We start from the raw sequence: 19,884 nt of genomic DNA on the forward strand, positions 1-19,884 counted from the left end.
TTAATCAGAAAGAATATATGCACTCCTATGTTCATAGCAGTGCTACTTACAATTGCTAATATTTGGAAACAACCCAAGTGCCCATTAGTAGACAAGTGGATAAAAAAGCTGTGGGACATTTATACTATGGAATATATGCAGCTATAAAAAGGAGGGATCTCTTAACCTTTGGGACAGCATGGATCAACTGGGAGACTATTATGCTCAGTGAAATAACCCAATCTGAGAAAGATAAATATCACCTGATTTCACTTATTTGTGAGCTCTAATGAACAAAATTATTTGACCAATACAATAAGACCCGAAGCATGGAGGCATGGAACAGACTGCATACCTCCATGTGTGGGTAGAGGGGATGAGAAGAATTAAACCAAAGAACTTATATACTTACTAGTGGCCTGGTGCATGAAATTCATACACGAGGGGGGGAGGTTCCCTCAGCCCAGCCTGTACCCTCCAATTGGGAACATCCCTCTCGCAATATGGGACCGCTGGCTCCTAACCGCTCACCTGCCTACCTGCCTGGTTGCCCCTAACTGCCCTCCCCTGCTGACCTGATCACCCCTAACTGCCTCTGCTTGCCTGATCACCCCTAACTGCCCTCCCCTGCTGGCCTGATCTTGCCCCCAACTGCCCTCCCCTGCAGGCCTGATCTCACCCCCAATGGCCCTCCCCTGACAGCCTGATTTTGTCCCCAACTGCCCTCTCTGCCTCAGCGCCCACCACCATGACTTTGTCCAGAAGGAAGTCAGACATCCGGAAGGAAGTCGGATGTCCAGAAGATGGCCGGTCGACCCAGTCTAATTATCATATTACCCTTTTATTAGTATAGATATGAATAGCCCATGGACATGGGCAATAGGGTGGTGCAGATCTTGGGGTGGGGTGGGTAGGGGCTGGGAGGAGGGGAGTAAAGGGGAGTAAATGGAAGACATCTGCAATACTATCAACAATAAAAATATACAAAAATTAACCTACAAAATAAAATGTAACTGGTGATGGCAGTTTCAACCCAGCAATTTCTATTCTGAAAATATAATTAAAAATTACTCAAAAAAAAAACACATAATGTAATCTACACTAATAAGAGACAAACATGCAAATTGACCATACCTTTGCTATGCCTTAAGCCACGCCCACCAGCCAATCAGAGCAACTATATGCAAATTAACCCTACCAGACTGCTGTACCAATTTTTTGGTAATTTCTGAATCTGCCGCTATACCACTGTACCTAATTTTCGGTACTTTGCCTAGTACGTGAAAAAAATGCGTCGCAAACTAAAAATAACCAACCAATCGTGGTCAAACCTCATGGTTAGCCATTGCAAATGTCTGCCCCCATGTGTTTGAATTGCCTTTGAGTGGTTTGACGTGAAAAAATTCTGAAAATTCACAATGAAACGAGCAGCTGATGAACCAAGCTTCAACAGGAAAGCGAAGTAGGTCTAAGCTTATCACAGTCCAACAAGTGATTGCTACTTTGGTTGATTCAGACTCGAAGGAGTCAGAATTTCATCAAGAATACGTTTCCAGTTCAAGTGACACAGACAGTGAGAGCTCGAGTGATGAGGAGAATCTTGAACCTTATAGATATAGAGCTAGATCGATAGTAAGAGAAGGGGGCGTATCCCTCAAACAGCTGATGGGGCAGATCTAGGTGGTGATGAAGGTTGGACAAGGAAGTTTGTATCACCAAATTCAGATCTGAATTTCACTGAGGATGGAAAAGGCCCAGTGAACATTCCTGGATCTATCACAGAGGAGAGTGAACGGATTGACTTTTTATCCTTGTTTTTGGATGATACTTTCTGGCAAAATTTGACAGAAAAAACCAACCTCCGGGCCCACCAATTGCATATAGCAAAGCCCAACTCCTACAATGCCAAAAATTTCAAGGATGCCACAGTGGAAGAAATGAAGGCTTTTCTTGGACTGAGGAACTATATGGAATACTTATGTATAAAGTCCAGCTATCGGGATTATTGGACAAATGAGGGCTCTGACTTTGTTGGGTTTACTCCCGGATTTCGAAATGTTATGACTCGAGACAGATTCTTTTTACACATAATTGATGAGGAAGACACAGATATCGATAAGACAGATAGAATATATAAAGTTAGGCCTTTCTTGGAGTGTCTGCTCCCCAAGTTTCTCCCCTTCTATCTGCCAAAGCAACATTTGAGCCTAGATGAGGGGATGATCCCGACAAAAAACCGCTTGGCCATTAAGCAGTATATCAAGGATAAGCCCACAAAGTGGTGCATCAAGCCTTTCCTTCTCTGTGAAGGTGAGACTGGCTACATTTTGAATGCAGAAATCTACACTGGTGCTGCACCAATGCCTATAAAAGACTTGGGCGCAGGAGGAAATACAGTCTTTCGTCTCCTGACCTCATGTGCAAAAGAAAATAAATCTCATGTGCTTGTCATGGACCGGTTCTACAACTCTGTAACCCTTGCTAAATATGCACTGTCAGAATTACACACAGGAATTGTGGGAACCCTACAGCAAAACAGGAAGCAGTTTCCTAAGTTTCTGAAAAGTGTAAAAAAAAACTTGCTAAGGGTGACAGTCACTATCTATGTCAAGAAAGTGTAACTAACATGCTTAGTTTGGCAGGATAGAAAGCCCATCACATTTATTTCGAACTACCACGATCCAGCCCAAAATGTAGCAATAAACAGAAGAAATAAAGATGGCAGTGTGCAAGAAATACAGATGCCACAGCTGGTAAAGGACTATAATAAATATATGGGTGGCTGTGACAAAAATTACCAGATGACCCGCCTTCACTGGTCTCGTTGTCATTACCGCTGGCCCTGGCAGCTTTTCATAAAATTTTTTATGTGGGCCAGTTATAATTCTTATATCTTGTATGCTTCAAAGCAGCAAGCTGCTTCAAAAAAACCAGTTTATTTCACTGGCTTTTCAGTTTATTCAGAAACTGTGCCTGCAACTTATTGGTGGATACAGGACAGCAGCCCACCGCCACCCACAAAAGGAACCCTGCCCTCAAAGGATGACCCCAGGCAATCATTTTCCAGAGATTCCCCCTGGGACATCATTTAATCATATCTGTGTTGTGTGCATGGAAAAGCACTCCAGGTACAACAAGCAAAATCCTGGAGTGTCTTACAAAGACAATCCATGCAAGAAGGTGAAGAGCAACATCTGGTGCTCACTTTGCAAGAAGTACCTCTGTGTGAAACAAGGCTCATCCTGCTGGGTGGATTGGCACACAAAGGTGGAATATTGGCAGTAGATGAAAGGTAGACCTATTTTCTACAATGTCTCCAAGTTCCATCTTATTCTAACCACTTGTTTGCATGTAACTAACATTTTTCTATATCATGTTGGTTTTTTTCTCTTTAATGCTCAGGAGCCCAGGTATAGGGGACAGTTAGGTTCAGGGCCTCATGTCTGGTAGACTTAACCCAACCAAGATGGCAGCCAGCAGCCACGGAGCTGGAGCAAGCAGGAGGCTTGGTTGCTCCAGTGGTGGAGGAAGCCAAGCTTCTTGCCTGCTGCGGCTGGCTCTGAGCTCCACTCAAGGCAACAAAGTTTCAATTATAGAAGGTAAATAAATCCCTGAATAAAAAAAGAAAGAAAAAAAGGAGAGGCTGGGAGCTTACGTTGCCGGGGGGCTTGGCCAGCCTGAAAACAGCCCTCAGCCCCTCACCCAGACTGGCCAGGTACCCCAGTAGGGACCCCTGACCCTAAAGGGGGTGTGGCCAGCCTGAAAACAGCCATCAGCCCCTCACCCAGGCTAGCCAGGCATCCCGGGGAGACCCCCACCCTGAAGGGGGTGTGACGAGCTGCAAACAGCCATCAGCCCCTCACCCAGGCTGGCCAAGCACCCCAGTGGGGATCCCCACCCTGAAGAGGGTGTGACCAGCCTGCAAACACCCATCAGCCCCTCACCCAGGCTGGCCAGGCACCCCAGGGGGACCCCCACCCTGATCTGGGACACCCTTCAGGGCAAACCAGCCAGCCCCCACCTGTGCACCAGGCCTCTATCCTATATAATAAAATGGTAATATGCAAATTGACCCTAACAGCAGAACAATTAGGAATGACTGGTCACTATGACTCACACTGACCACCATGCTCAATGCAGGAGCTGTCCCCTGGTGGTCAGTGAGCTCCCACAGAGGGAGCTCTGCTCAGCCACAAGCCAGGCTGATGGCTGCCAGCACAGCGGTGGTTGTGGGAGCCTCTCCCGCCTCCTCAGCAGCGCTAAGGATGTCCGACTGCAGCTTAGGTCTGCTCCCCGCTGGCAAGTGGACATCCCCCAAAGGCTGCCAGGCTGCCAGAGGGATGTTTGACTGCAAGCTTGGGCCCAATCCCCCAGGGTGCAGGCCTAAGCCAGCAGGTGGACATCCTCCAAGGGGTCCCACACTGCAAGAGGGCATAGAGCAGGCTGAGGGACCCCATCGAGTGCACAAATTTTTGTGCACCAGGCCTCTAGTGTTTAAATAAAGCTAAACATGTAAAAGTTATATGAAAAAATTACAGTTCTTTATTAACAAACTAGAGGCCCAGTACATGAAAATTCATGCACTTGGATGTGGGGGTCCTTCAGCCTGGCCTGCGCCTTCTTGCAGACCAGGATCCCTTGGGGGATGTCCAACTGACAGCTTAGACTTGCTCCCCTCATGGTAGGCCCGGAGTTCTCAACTCCTGATTCTGCCTAAGTCCCTTTCAGAAACAGACTTTTGAGTGATTAAAATTGACAGCTGGGTGGCAGGCAAAGGCACCCTGGGACCTTGCAACCCTGGGGAAGTTAGCTGGCCCAGCCCTAGGACCAGGCTGCTAACAAACCTGCTTTAGAGGTCAGGTTGTGTCCTCCTGAGTAGAGCCTGGTCCTGTGGAGGCAGACCCAAACTGTGGATCGTGTGAAGCTTCAGACAATTTCTGAAAGACAAAGGAGGATGGGTCTTAGCACCTGGCACCTCCTGGGAAGCTCAGAATTGGCAGACAGAACACTCAGCCACAGTCATGAAAAGAGCAAGATTTCAGGGACGCTCCCAGGAGGCATTAAACTCTCGGAAATGAACGCCACTTTACTTTTTGTCTTCTTTTTTCTTTTCTTCTCTTCCCTTTCTATTTCCTTAATTTCTTTATTTTCTTTAGCTTTCTGCTTTATTGATTTGTTATTATTTTAGTCTCTATTGTTTCATTCATATATCTTATTTGACTTTTCAATTTTCCTCTTCAAATTTTTTTCTTCTCTTTTTCTACTGCTTACTCATCTTTATTCCTTTTATTTTTGGGGTCTCTCTGCTTTCTCCTCTATTTTATTTTCTTTATTTCATCTCTGCCCACCCATTTTTGTTTTGTTTGTTTGTTTTGTTTTCCTTTCTTCTTGTATTTTTCCAATCATCCTTTTCTTCTATCATTCTTGCTTTCTTTAATCTTCCCTAATTCATTCTTCTCTTTTGGTTGCTTTTGTTGCTGCAGGGGTCTTTGTATGCCTTATTTTTGTTTCATATTTTATTGTGTTTAATTTTGTCCTGCTCTATCAGCAACTCCACAAAGGCTCACATGATGTGGTTGGGGCTGAGCCACATCGTCAGACAGCCTCACAGATTCAATTCATGGACTGGACAACAACATTATTCAAGACCCAATTAAAACAGGAGAAACCAAATAACACACAAAAAGGGAGCATCTGTAGAGCACACAGCTCAGGAGATCTAAAAGACTGCACCACTGCATCCCATAAAACACCTACAACTTAAGAACATGCCACAAAGTCTGGGCGGCATAGGATTGTTATCTAATACATAGAAACAAATACAAAGTAGCAGCAAAAATATGGAGACAAACAACCCCCAAATGAAAGAAAATGAGGAATTGCCAGAAAAGAAACTAAATGAAATTAAGGCAAGCAACTTGTCAGATAAATAAGTCCAAGCCATGGTAATGAGTGGTCAAATAACTCAGTGAGAACTACAAGCAACCCAATGAGAATTATAGGGGTTTTAATGAGAACTACACCAGCATAAAAAGTATGATTGAAACCGTAAATAAGAACAAATCAGAAATGAACAATGACATAGCTGAAGTAAAGAGCACCCTGGAATGATTCAACAGTAGAGTAGAAGAAGCTGAGGACCGAATCAACGAATTGGAAGGCAAGATAGAAAAACAAAACATCCATTCAGAGCAGCAAATGGGGAGAAAAAAAAAAAACTAAAAAGCAAGGGGAGAGTCTAAGGGAACTTTGGGACAACATGAAATGTAATAACATTCATATCAGTATTAAACAAACTAGGTTCACTTATGTATTTCTTCAGAATATGAAACATATTCCCCATAGGCCATGCAGGATTTCATCTATGACATAAGACATAATCCAATTACTGTCAATGCTACTAGCAAACTCTCTGAAAGAGTCTGGTGCTCATGTTTTCAGGAGCTGTGCATGGTGGAAAAACTGTGATTCTCCTCGGAATTAATTCCTCCCCAGTTGGATTTCAGCAAACTGCTCCTAATAACAACAGATTATCATTATTAAGTGATACATCTACTAATTGTGTCATGAATGTTCCAACATGCTCCCCAAGTGAATGGCATTGTAGTATAATAGTATCGCATGGAGATTAACATGGGTCCACACTCTGGTTTCACCTGTGTATTCCTTCAAAGTGTGAACCATATTGACCAATAGATAAAGCATGTATTTCCCTCTGACAACATATAATCAATATTGTATTTGTGAACATTACTAGCACGCTGTGTCTAGAGTTGTCTATTATTAGTATTTCAATGAGCTGTGCATTGTGTAAATGCTGTAGGGAAGGGTTTGGTCCCTTAGATTTAAGTCATACAACGCTGCATTTTGACCAACCGTGTTCAGCACAGGGTATCATTCCTAAAGGAAAACCCTGCCTCTTATGTAATACATTTTCCAACATGCTCCTCAAGGAAATGGTATTACATGGCAATATTCCAAAGAGGTTACCAGCATGCCACACACTCGATTTAAGTGTGTATTCCTTCAAAGAATGAAACATATTCCCAAATCGGTTGCATATTTTGGGCTGTGACATCACTTCTAAATGTCCACTTGCAGAACTTGCTAACATCGTCCAGAGGGAGTGTTTCAGTGACCTGTGTGTGTTCTGTAAGACTTTAGCAAAGTGTTTGAAAACTCTCGGAATTAAATCATAGCAAGTAGGATTTTATTCAACTATTTTCCACACTTACCACCTTTACTAAAAGTAACTCCTGCTAATTGTGCATGAATGTTCGAACATGTTCCCCAGTAGGTGGCATTATAACATTGGACAGGAGACATCAATGAATTCCCCTGTGTATTCCTTTAAAGAATGAAACCTGGTCTCAAACTTTAATGCACACTAGTTTTGACTTATGGTATAATTAGCGTATTTATAAATCCTACCAGCAAACTGTCTGCTCCTAGCGTCTCCATTCTCTGCGCACTGTGTGGCCACGGGGCAGTGTGTGATCACTGCCGTGCGTGAATTCACACTGAGCAGGGTTTTGGCAAACTGCTTCTATCACAGACTATTACTGGCAAAGGCAACTCCCACTAATGACAAAAACTTGTGCACCCTGTGCGGCTCCCTGAAACAGTAAAAGGGGCTCTTCTGGACAGTTTCCTAGTAGCATTTACACCTTTGGTTTCCCTGTTCTGCTACAGACTCATTGGGAAAGGTTTCACCCTTTCCCAACTACGCTAGGGACTCCCGTGTGCTTCAGCTGTATCTTCTGTGCGGTGGTGTAGCCCCTTTCCTGTACAATCTGAGTGACAGTTTACTTGGAATGGTTATATAGTATGAATGATTAGCTCACAATCCAAGATAGCTTTATACATCTTGCTCTTCAAAATGGTGTTAGTGTGGTAGGGAAAATAATTACATTTAATTTCACAAAATCCAGAACATGCTGGTACCAGGCAGATTCCACAGTGGCTCCAAGAAGGCCACTCCCACCTCTCCCAGCAAAAGGGGTCAAGAGCTAAAAATGGCCAGAACCTTCCATGGCACCTGACACACTTTTATGTAAAGGTCAGGCTTGTAGATTATTCATCCATGATGCTCAAAAGTCAGAGACTGAGTAGAAGGCTAAGATCTGGAGAATACTCATTTTGTCTTCTCTATGGAACAGTTTTTCTTCAAGTGGGACCGGGCCAATCCCTTCACACTCCTCTGCTTCCTGGGTCAGAGGGTGTTTTACAACACTGGGTCTGATGACTTCGATGTCCCCAGGCAAGGGCTCCATCGCTTTCAGCAGTTGTTATTAGGACATCAAAACCTACCAGAAACGCTCCTCTGTGGTGCTGCTGGCTGCGGGCAGAGTTCCAGTAGGAAGCGCTCACTCCCCCTGGGTCTCCATGTTCCTCAGATTGCTCCCCTGTCCGTCAGGGCTTCTACCCTCTGCTGCATGACTTTCAGGATCAAGGCCAGCTCCTAGAGGGGCAGGTCCACACACACCTAGGGGCTCTGGACCTTAGAGGGCTTTTTATTTGCAGAGGATTCATCATTTCCTTAGTAGGAGTTCCATTTAAGAATTATAATCCGTGGTCAAAAACCACGTGTGCATGCTGTGTGTACATTAGGCCCCAGCTTCACACTTACATTACCTATTGGGACTATGTCTCAGTCTCAGGTCAATTACAAAGGCGAACCTCGCATGTGGAATGCTGGTATCCTTTGTGGAATCTTATCATTCCATTTCCGGGGGGAGCATTTTGGAACATTCATTACATATTAGAAGAAATTTCTTGTAGTCATGATATTGTGCTAAGGATAGTTTGCCAAAATTGCATTTGGTACATATACATTCTAGGAGGGGTAAAACACTTTTCTACAGGTTTTCCAAAATCCGCAGCTTATTGGAAAACTACAGGGTGACTATTCTGGGCAGAGTGTGCTTGTAACATTTACAGCTTTATTGATTATACACGATGTCATAGACAAAGGCATGCATTAAATATTTAAAACTAGAGGCTTGGTGCACGAAATTCGTGCACTGGATTGGGAGGGTCGCTCAGCCCTGCCTCCGCCCTCAAGGGATGTCTGACTGAGGGCTTAGGCCCACTCCCCACTAAAGCCATCAGTTGGACATCCTTAGCACTGCCGTGGAGGCAGGAGAGGCTCCCCCCACCGCCACCACACTCACTAGCCATGAGCCTGGCTTGTGGCTGAGCAGCACTCCTCCTGTGGAGCACACTAACCACCAGGGGGCAGCTCCTGCATTGAGCGTCTGCCCCCTGGTGGTCAGTGCGTGTCACAGTGACCAGTCGTCCCACTGTGCAGTTGATTTGCATATTAGCCTTTTATTATATAGGATTTGTTCCACTCTTTGAAAAGAATACACACTGCTGCTTTCTGTAAAATATTATAATGTCATGCCATTTGCATGGATCATGTTGGAACATTCAGTACATAGTGAGCAGGAACCTCATTTAGCAATGAAAGCCTGAGCTGAAACAGTTTGCCAAAATCATTGGTGAAATATTATTATATGATGCCCAATGGAAGGCAACAGCATTCCACACACCCGTTCACCTTTGTCTCCTCCAAGGGGTGAGACATGCTTCTGCAGGTCACGCATGTATTCTTCTGTGACAGACAATACAACCAACACACGTGCAAACGTTACTAGCCAGCTCCCCCGGAACAGTCAGTCTTAGCGTTCACAGGGCTGAACACTGTGCAGAGCAGCCGTGGGCACACTACGGCCCGCGGGCCGGATCCGGCCGTTCGGCTGTTCTATCCGGCCCGCGGAGCCGAAAGAACGGAGGGTGCTCTTGCTCTCCCCTCCGCTCCTTCACCAGCAGCAGTGTTAACATGGCAACGTCGGGAAATACGGCCGCAGCTCCTTCTTCTGAGTCCAGTTTAAGAACCCACTGTGGCCCTCGAGTCAAAAAGTTTGCCCACCCCTGGTGTAGAACCTGCAATGGAGGAGGGATCACTCTCAGAATTCATTCATACCACGTGGGACTTGGCAAGCAGTTTTAGCAAAGACTCTATTAAAGGAAGCTCCTCCTAGGTGTGGAAAGAGTGTGCTAACATGCTCCCTCCATAAATGCTGTCTGTAAATGCCGCCAGCAGAATCTGTGGAGAGAGGTTTGCTGTAACTTTTCAATGAGCTGTGCAGGGCGTGGAACCAGTGTGAGGTCTGAGCCTCTAAGGAAAGCTCACAGGAGGCAGGCTCAGGACACTGTCCCCCTTGTGATCATGGGATGTCCTCTGCCAGGCAGGTGACATACTCTCCTGATGATGGGTGGTGGTTGCCAGGCAGCCCACAGGGGCTGGGTTCCCAGAGCAGCCTTTGGGTTCCCTCCACACCTCCCAGGGGAGGAGGGGAGAGATGGGGCACTCACTGGGAGCGGGGGGTTAGGGGGCAGAAGGAGTGTCACAGGAAGGGGCAGGAAGGGGCAGGCAGGTGGTGGGCAACAGTGCACCAGAGTGTTCCTGGAAGTGGCCCACAGCCGGTGGGGTGGTGGGAGGCATGGAAAAATTCCGAGGGAAGGATGTTTGACCCAGCCACCAGGTGTGTGGGCTTATGTGCTTCTGGCGGGCTGCAGGCGGCCATCTCTGGGGCACAAAGCCTACAGCACCCGGTGTGCCCAGGTGGTCTCTTATTTAAGTGCTAGCCAAGCCCGACCCTGCTTAGCCTCCCAAATCAGCGCAGTTCTGGCGCGTTCAGGGTGGTGTGGCCCACTGCCCTGGCCTCTTGCTGAGCTCGTGCTCCCCCTCCTCCCACCCTGCCTCCTCTGGTCCCTCCTCAGCACCAAGGTTTCTTCAATTCCCCCTATTTTGGGGTATTGGGTCCCCAGAGGCACGCTGGGGGCTTCCACCTGGATGAGAGTCACCTCTCTAATCGAGGGGGGCCCTCTGTAAGATGGCAACAGTTTCCTGATTGGGGGCCATTGTTGGGGAGTGGCTCACCTGTTGCAAGAGTCGTTCCTGGGGTTCACTCCACACCTCCACGCAGAGGAGAGTACAGGCAGGACGCTCACCGGCATTGGTGGTAGGGGTGGGGGTGGGGGAGTATCAGAGGACAGGAAGGGGCAGCAAGATGGCCTGCAGCAGCACCCCAGGACCCAGGACTGCCCGTCTCTGGGGCACAAAGCCTACAGCACCCGGTGTGCCCAGGTGGTCTCCATCCGACCACTAGCCAGGCTGGCCCTGCTCAGCTACAGGAATCAGACGAGAGCGGTGTGTTCAGGGCAGTGGCGAGAGCCTCACTCCCACCGAGCGGCCTCTCACGGGATCCCGCTGGCCTGCCAGGGCCCCTGTACCCCATTTCCCATGGAGTTAGTATTAACCCTGCTCCTTCCGCTGCACAGGGGACTGGGCTGGAAATCACAGGCCACCCTTGTCTTTAAGCCACTTTCCAGGGTCCTGGGGACTCTGCGGGGGGCGGGCCAGAGCGGGGCCTCCTTCAGCCTCTCCCCCAGAAGCCGGGGGGCCTGGAGGGCCCTGGCCGGGGCTGAGGCTGCTGGACCCATTTCCCCTGAAATGTTGCCTCCAGATGGGGAGGCAGCCCGGGAGCTGCTGCTTGGTGGTCACCTGGCGCCTCGGTGCGCCCTCTGTCGGCAGAAGCCCATCGTGGGTGAGACCATCAGCTCCCTCCCACGTTCTGCCCATTGGCCCCAGCGACTCAGAGCCTTGGCCTTCGGACCTGGCGCTTCCCCAAACCTGGACCCCTGGACCCTGCACGTGCACGGTGATGGCAACACCCCTCCCACCTTGGTAAAAGGTAAGGGACGATGGCCTGTTTATCTCTGTGGCGGAGTCCCGGGCGCCTCTACGCGGGCACCATCTGGGTGCTGTCTGGGCGACAGTCCTCATGGGCAGGACGCTGTGTTACCCTCCCCACGGGCCCTGACGATGCCCCACCCGCGCGCAGGCCTTTCGGAGCCGGGCAATGCGAGGCTTCCCAGCCCGCGACCTTGCTCGGTGCCATGTCGGTGGGATCCACGGTCAGTCCGCAGCTCCAGCCCCGCCCGCTGCTCACACTCCCTCGCGGGCAGGCCGCCCACGGACGGTGAGGAATACGGGGCCGCCTCCGGTTTGGAGCAATGGCACCTAAGCTGCCCCAGACACCCACCTCCAGGGTCCTGTGTGAGACAGGAGTTTCCGTTTCTCTGGAGCAGCATGGAGGCGTGCACTGGCCTGAGCCTATGGGGAGCGTTTTAACGTCACAAGAAACTGCCACACTGACTTCCATAGGGGAGTGTCCCTTGTCGGCCTCTGACCCAGGCCACACTGCCCGCCCTTTGGCTGCCCTTTGGGACTCAGCTCCCTGCAGGCAGAGCCCTCTGAGGCAGGCACAGAGGGCAGGCTCTGGTCCCCCACCCACCCGGCTGTCACGGCACCCCTCAGCCCAGCTGTGTACTCAGCCTCCCGCCTGGCCCAAGGTGGGCCAGACAGGCAAATGGGGGGCGGGGGGGGGCATGTGGGGCCTGAGTCTGAGGGGCTCAGGTGGGGGGCCCAGAGCCTGCAGCCAGCAGCCTCAGAGTGTCCAAACAGCGAGGGGCTTGACATCTGTCACGTGCCCCTTGCCTGCCACCGTCCTCAGTGAGGGCCCCACCACCCTCCAGTGCCTCCCATCTCCCCTCCTGTCACCAGTTCACCATCCTCCTTCCCAGCCACCCAGCCTCTCTGCCCTCTATGCTGCCCCCCTAGGGTTCTGCCTGCAGGCGATGGACCTCAGGGTGGCCAGCTACAAGGGCAGGGTGTTGTGGCCTTGGGCAAGTCACTCCCCTCTGAACTTCAGCTGTGAAACCCACTCTTGCCTGGACAGGGCTCAACCCCCTACTTGCCTGTCAGGCCCAAGTCCCCCCTCTCCTCCTGGTCACCACCCAGGCCTCACCGTGCCCATCCTCACAGCAGCCGGAGTGACCATCAGAAGCCCACCATTTCCCCAGGTCTTTCTTGCTCCCACACACCTGGAGTCAGTCTGCCCGGGCCCAGCCCAGCCTGGACTCTCCTGTGGAGACTGTCCTCAGGCCCTCCCCCCGTCAGGCCTCCCTCCCGGGCCAAGAGCTGCCTGTTCTCTGAGCCCACACCCAGCTCCCTGCTCGAACGGGACAGTCTGTCCCGGGACATCCAGCCTCGGGCCAACCTGCTCCCCCAGGCAGCCTCTGTCCTCAACAGGGCATCTGCTCTGGACTCCCCGTGGGGCATGAACTCCAGGCAACTCTTCAAAGCTGCCCGGCAGGGCCCTCGGTGTCGGGACCCTCTCATTCAACATTGTGGCTGTGAGATTCTCCCAGTGTTGCCTGCATTCTTTTTCGTGGCCGAACAGTGTTCTATACAATGTTGTGTGTGTGCACTTGAGGTGCATGTGTGTTTGTGTACATGCTGTGTGTCTATTAGTATGAGGCACACAGCCCTTTCGTTGTCCTGGCCCAGTGGTCGGCAAACTGAGACCCCTTGAATGTGGCTCTTCCACAAAATACCACGTGTGGGCGCGCACGTACAGTGCAATTGAAACTTCGTGGCCACACTCAAGGGGCCAAAGAGCCACATTTGGCTCGCGAGCTGCCGTTTGCCGACCACTGTCCTGGCCCATCAGTGGGTTCACAAGAAGTTGTGGGTGTCTGTTGACACGGCCCCATCTGCGCCTCCTACACCTGCATGGGAGCCCCTTCCCACTGAGGCTGGGCAGCTCTTCTCCAGAGGCCTGAGCTGTGAGGTCACCATTGCTGTCATGATGGGGTGGATGGTGAGGGCCCCCTGGTGGTACAGTACACAGTCAGGGCCCCTGCACTGCCCAGAGCCTTGCCTGGGCCCTGAGTGGGCTCACCCTGTCCCAGGCTTCCTCGGGGGTAAGCACCACCTCAGCCAGGAAGAGGAAGGGAAGGGAGGGGAGGGGAGAGGAGGAGAGGGGAGGGGAGGGGAGGCTCTCTAACACCTGGACCCGCAAACCTGCCCAGCACTCGGCCCTCGAAGAGTATCACTTCTCATGCCAGACTGCACATGGGGAACAGAGGCCAGGGCAGGGCTGCGGCTGACAGTCAGGAAGGATGGACTAGGTGCCCCGTCATTCACTTGCTCCTTTTTTCCAGCCGAACTGTTTGCCAGAGCAGCCTCCAGGGACAAATCCTGGGGTAAGGGCCGAGGTACAACCCAAGGCAACACCCAGGCTCTTTGCTGACACAGCTCTCCAGCTGTGGGGACAGTGTGAGCGAGGGTTCTCTCCCCGTGGCCTTGAAAGCTGGAGGCTGAGCCCTGGTGTAGATGAGTCTCTCCCACCACTGGGCCTCCACGTCTTCCTCCCGCTCATGGGGGCCCTGCCAGCAGCCTCGTCTGTCCTACACTCCCACTCGGCCGCAGCAGGGGCATCCAGTCCCCGTCGGTCCCAGCTTCCTCTCGTCACATCGGCAAAAACAAGACTGCAGTCTCACTGGGGCCTCCCAGGGCTGTGGGTTCGAGTGAGCCTCTGCTCTCTGCAGGACGTGCACATCACATCTTTGCAGAAGGAAGGAGAGGTGGCAGGCCCAGGCCCAGAGGGGACAAGGGCATGGCAAGGTCGCCCAGCGGGGGAGGGTGGCATAGTCTGAGGTGGATGGTCTGGCTCCTAGGCCCACATGGGAGAGGGTCTGGGGGAGGGGAGGGGCTGTTGGAAGGACGCACCAGGCTGCGAGGAGGCTGTCTATCCTCTGTCCACAAGCTGCTGCCTTGTCCACTCACCTCCTCCTGGACGGCCCCGGGAGCCCCACTGCTGCAGACACAGGGCTGAAGGAGCACAGAACAGCGCACGTGGGGAGCCGAGCAGGTCCTTCAAACACACGTCTCCACAGGGTGGCACTCAAGGAGGCCAAAACGCATTTAATGAGGGCTAGTCCCCAGGCCCATGTCTTCAGACACCGCTCGGTATTGAAAATCACGGAAATTTGCCACTTAAAATATATTTGACATTTTTTTATCTTACAAAGGGCAGACACCCCTACACAGGGGGGCTCCTTCCTACCAGGCCCCAACCCCCCGGGACCCCGTGCAGGCAGGAACTGGGTGGCACGGCACCGTGGGGCAGAGAACTGCATGCAAGGCACACGCATGGACGCATCATTCCTGACACATGCACACACATACATACCACCCCAGCAGGCAGGCCCCAGCCCTGCTCAGAGCCTGGCACAGCTGCCACACAAACGTACCACATGCATGTACATGTTCAGAGGGACAAATACACACGTGGCCTCGCACACACAATCACTCACTGCTGGAGGTCAAGGACTCACATACGTGTGTAGACATCATTTCACACCCAGGCACCCGGAAGCCTCACCCACACACACTCCACGTGGACACGGTCTGAGCTGAGGGTCCACGGGACTCCTGAGCCAGCTTGCTGACGTTGCTGGCTGGGGTCCATCTTGAGCACTGTGCCCAGCCATACAGCCTGGTGAACATTCAAACCAACGCCCTCATATAAAACACACAAATACTCCCCTACAGGTAAGCACACACACAACTATGTGCGTGTGTGTATATGCCTGCACACATACATACCATGTATCTATGTTATCATCCCAGATCCACACACAGATTGTCCTATGCACACATCTGTACAACAGCGCCGTGTATAATGCACCCACACGTTCATGCACTTACCGGCAAAGCAATCGCTGCGTGTCTCATTTGAACACAGATGAGACATCCCACATGAACCCACACACTTGACGCCCACTCTCTCAGCCACACACACTCCTGCCGGCGTGGCCTTCCCACGGGAGGCCCGAGGCCAAGTCTTCAGCCACCCCCAACTCTGGGCCTCCTGGTCCAGGCTACTGAGAAAATTCTTGGAAATCCCACTGCCTGGGAGGGCGAGGGTAGGAGCAGTTTGGAACACACACCTGCTCAGCACAGACCACACACCAAGTACACACACATGCATGCACGCACACACACTTGCCACACGCCACATGCACTCACATGTGCACAAACACCCCCACTCACCTGTGTGCGGAACGTTCAGTGGGTTAACATGCTCTCCACACACCAAGAGTGAGCACACCCCCTCGCACTCTCCCAGGAGTCATGTGAACCGTGCTCTGCACATACCATAGCCCCACCCAGCCACCCTCCATCCTCAAGTGCATTAGAGGGAGACTATTTTGGTCTTCAGCACAAGCGATAAGTAAATAAATACAGGGCAGGGAGGAGAGGGCAGACGAGTAAAAACACAGCCTCTGCCTTTGGCAAGACACGACAGGCTGTGAGGGGCTGCTCCCTGCAGGGTCTTGAGCTAAGCTGCCTGCCATGGGCCCCTGAGGTCACAGCTGAGCAGAGTGCACCTGGTCACCCCAAACCACCAGGGCCTGGATTCCAGAGCCTCTGGGCTCGGCGCTGGATGGAGTGAATGGAAGGCTGGCCTACCCAGGCCCAGGCTTCTCCCTGTCTCCAGAGTCCCACTCCCTACTTGCATGACCTTGCACGCTGCCTCAGTTTCCCACTTGGGCCCGAGTCCCTGGTGCCTTCAGGCTGAGCTGTCGTGGGGGCACAGGTTGGAGCAGCCAGGGCAGGCAAGCCCAAGAGCCTCTGGCTCTCTAATACGGACTTCCTCACGGGCCCGGGCACTTGGAGGGCAGCGCACTGAGCTGTCCTGGGAAGGCACCTGGCTGCCCCGGGGTCCAGGCTGCTCTGCCCTCCCCACCACCCCCCTAGCCCAGCTGGCTTCTCCGCCAAGAAGCAGCCTGCACTGGGCAGCTGCTGGTCTTGGTGCTGCTTCTGGGCCAGCAGAGCCCACAGCCCAAACCCTCCCGGGGTGTGTGTGCCGCTCCTGACTCAGCGAGAGGTCGCACCTCTCTGAACACTGGTCCTCTCTGTTCAGGCAGGGCGCAGCCTGGCTGCCACTCATGGGCTCCACCCTGCTGCCCAGAGTCAGGGGGAGCACCATCAGCCTGGCCTCTGCAGACAGAGGGGCTGTGGGGACTGCATGGGAGGGGTACAGGGGAGTCCTAGACCATGAGGAACTGAGCCAGACCCACAGAGTCTATAAGGCACCACTCCTCTGGGCCTCACAGGGTGGGGCTGCCAGGTGCCCTCCCCAGGAGCACCCACTCCTGCATGTTTGCAGCGGCCCCTCTCTGTGGAGGGTGGGAGCCACGGGCAGCAAAGGAGAGAGCAGCAAACAAGGGCACCCCGGGGCGCTGGGGGAGGGGACCCTCCGTGGCAGGCGGGGCTCACATCCGACCCTGAGGGGCGCCTCTAAGTGCAAAGTCAAACTCCAGAAACCAGTTGTTCTGTCCCAGCGCCGCCTCCATGACCCAGGGGCCTCGTGAGCATTAACACGGCCCTGGTTTTTCCACCACGAAAGGGACCTAACCCAGCCGTGCGCACGGGGCCACAGCGAGGGCTGCACTGGCCGGAAGCGGCCCTGGCCCTCCAGCCCCGGGGAGCCTTGCGGAGCCTCCGCCCACTGCCCGCATCCTGGCAAACAGTGGAATTCTATGTGTCCTTTTTTGTAGCCCATGAATTAAAAAAAGGTTTAATCCCATGTTAATTCTTTTGTAAAGAGTCTTCCTCAAACTGAGACTGAGAAAGTGGAGACCCCTGATTTCTCCCCGAGATAAGACAAGTGAGAGCCTGCAGCCAGCGGCCTGCACCGAGGGGGGCGGCTGTGGAGCCGGTGGGGGCGGCCTGCAGCCCTTCCCTCAGGCAGACGCACCAGCCCCTGCGGCGCGGCCCCGAGCCTGCGTGGGCCTCTGAGGCCAGGGGCATCCGCTCCCGCCACCCACGCTCCTGCCTGCCTCCCAAGACCACTGCGAAGCTGAAGCGTCTAACATGCGGCTGCGTTGGCCACCTTTCAGAGCTGCCCGTGGCCACGGCCACTCATATCTCCGACTCCCGCCGGTAGGGCCGCGGCTCCAGAGCACTGCTGCTGGCCGGGGGCCTGGCGAGGCCGAGCCTGGCCTGAGGGCCGCCAGCCGGGTCGTCCTCGGCCGCGTCCTCCTCGTCAGGGCTCAGGAAGGCCAGCTCGTTCTCGTAGCAGAAGGAGCTGGTGCCGGGCAGCAGGAACTTGTTCTCCGCCAGGTCCCTGGCGCTGCAGCGGGGCGTGGCGGGCACCTCGTAGGTCTTGTGGAAGCGCGAGTAGTCGATCTTGTACTGGTTCTTCTCCTCAAAGAGGACGGGCTCGAAGCGGTGGCCCCAGAGGATCTCGCTGGCCAGGTAGGAGCTGCGGGCCTGCGTGGTCATGGCCGTGGCCTCCACCATGCCCTCCAGGATCACCACGATCTCGAAGTCGTCCGCCTCCAGGTCCTGCCGGCTGATGCCGAACAACGGGCTGGCCTCGTCGATCTCGTGCAGGATGGTGATGGGCGACACCAGGAAGATGCGGTCCAGGCCCTTGTCGAAGCCCACGTCCATGTCCAGCTGGTCCAGCGGGATGTACTCGCCCTCCTGCGTGACCCGGGGCTTGATGAGCTGGGCCCGCACGTGGGCCTCCACTATGTGGCTCTTGCGCAGGTTGCCCACGCGCCACATGAGGCAGAGCCGGCCGTCCCGCAGCGCCACCACCGCGTGGTGGCTGAACAGCAGCGTCTGCGCCCGCTTCTTGGGCCGGGCCATCTTGGCCATGATGGCGCCGATCATGAAGGAGTCGATGATGCAGCCCACGATGGACTGCGCCACCACCATGAAGACGGCCACGGGGCACTCCTCCGTCACACAGCGCAGCCCGTAGCCGATGGTGGTCTGTGTCTCGATGGAGAAGAGGAAGGCGGCCATGAAGCCGTGGACTTGCAGCACGCAGGGCGGGCGGCCGCGGGCCTCCGCCGGCTCCAGGTCGCCGTGCGCCACGGCGATGACCCAGAAGATGACGCCAAAGAGCAGCCAGGAGGCGAGGAAGGCCAGCGAGAAGAGCAGCAGCATGTAGCGCCAGCGGATGTCCACGCAGGTGGTGAACATGTCAGCCAGGTAGCGCTGTGACTTCTCGTCCATGTTGGCAAACTCGATGTTGCACTGGCCATTCTTCTTGACGAAGCGGTTCCGGCACCTGCGCCGCGTGTGCACCTTGCCGTTGCCGAAGCCATTGGTGCCCGACATTGTGACCAGGTGCAGCCCGTCCTCCGACAATGACACGATGCTGTAGGGGGTGGCCCGGCCAGCTGCGGTCATCCCGGGCGGGGGGAGGTCCTGGCTCCTCGGCCCCACGCCCGCTCCCAGAGGGGCGGCTCCTGCAACAGAGAGGACAGAGGACGTTCCACATGGGCCCAGGAACCTACCACCTCCCCCGCCCCACTCGGTCCCCAGGTGTTGCTGGACCCCGCCTGAGCTGGCACATGCAAGGCGCTCACGGTGCTCACTGCCTGCGCGAGCCACTCCTCACACACAGGGAGGGCAGGCCTCACGCTCAGCAGATGCTCCCAGTCATCCAGTCAACAGCCCCAGGAGCAGCTGTTCCCTCTGATGGAGATTCAGAGGCCGCCTGGCCTCCCCTAAGCCACGCAGCCAATAAGCAGGAGAGCTGAGGTTCAAACCACTCTTGTCTAACGCAGGGCCTCCCGTCACGGGCCCAGGTTCTGCTGGGGCCTCATCTCCTCTCCCCCACCCCCCACCCAGGTGCTCCACCCGCCACCTCACATGGGTCTGAGGAGCTGCGGCCAGAGGCCACAATGGTAGGTGCTGCTTCTGTCTGGGCCAGGAGGCAGGAAGCCGGGGGTGGGGACACCAGGGGGAGTGCCAGGGTCAGGGTACACAGATTCCAGCAGGAGGCTACCAGATCGCTGGGGGGGTGTTTTTGTGGCCCAGAGACTTTGAAGGACGTGCAGGGGGTCATGGCGACTCCACCTGGGGCTCTGAGGTGGGACGGAATCACAAGAACAAAGGCCAGAGAGCCTGGCCTGGCGCTGCTCCTGGCTACTGAGCGGCCTCACACCTGGCCTGCGCCCAGG

General features: G+C 53.7%; 1 protein-coding gene across 1 annotated transcript; it reads right to left on the bottom strand.

Annotated features, from left to right (window-relative positions):
- Window positions 1-17,824: 17,824 nt before the first annotated feature.
- Window positions 17,825-19,162, bottom strand: LOC308512553 (ATP-sensitive inward rectifier potassium channel 12; the record flags this gene model as incomplete). The annotated part of the gene is made up of 1 exon (XM_081115490.1): window positions 17,825-19,162. The coding sequence occupies exon 1, from the start codon at window positions 19,106-19,108 to the stop codon at window positions 17,825-17,827; it is 1,284 nt and encodes a 427-aa protein (XP_080971616.1). The 5' UTR covers window positions 19,109-19,162.
- Window positions 19,163-19,884: the final 722 nt, after the last annotated feature.

Source organism: Myotis nattereri (assembly GCF_964212035.1).
Source record: "Myotis nattereri genome assembly, contig: HAP1_SCAFFOLD_127, whole genome shotgun sequence".
NCBI classification, from domain to species: domain Eukaryota; kingdom Metazoa; phylum Chordata; class Mammalia; order Chiroptera; family Vespertilionidae; genus Myotis; species Myotis nattereri.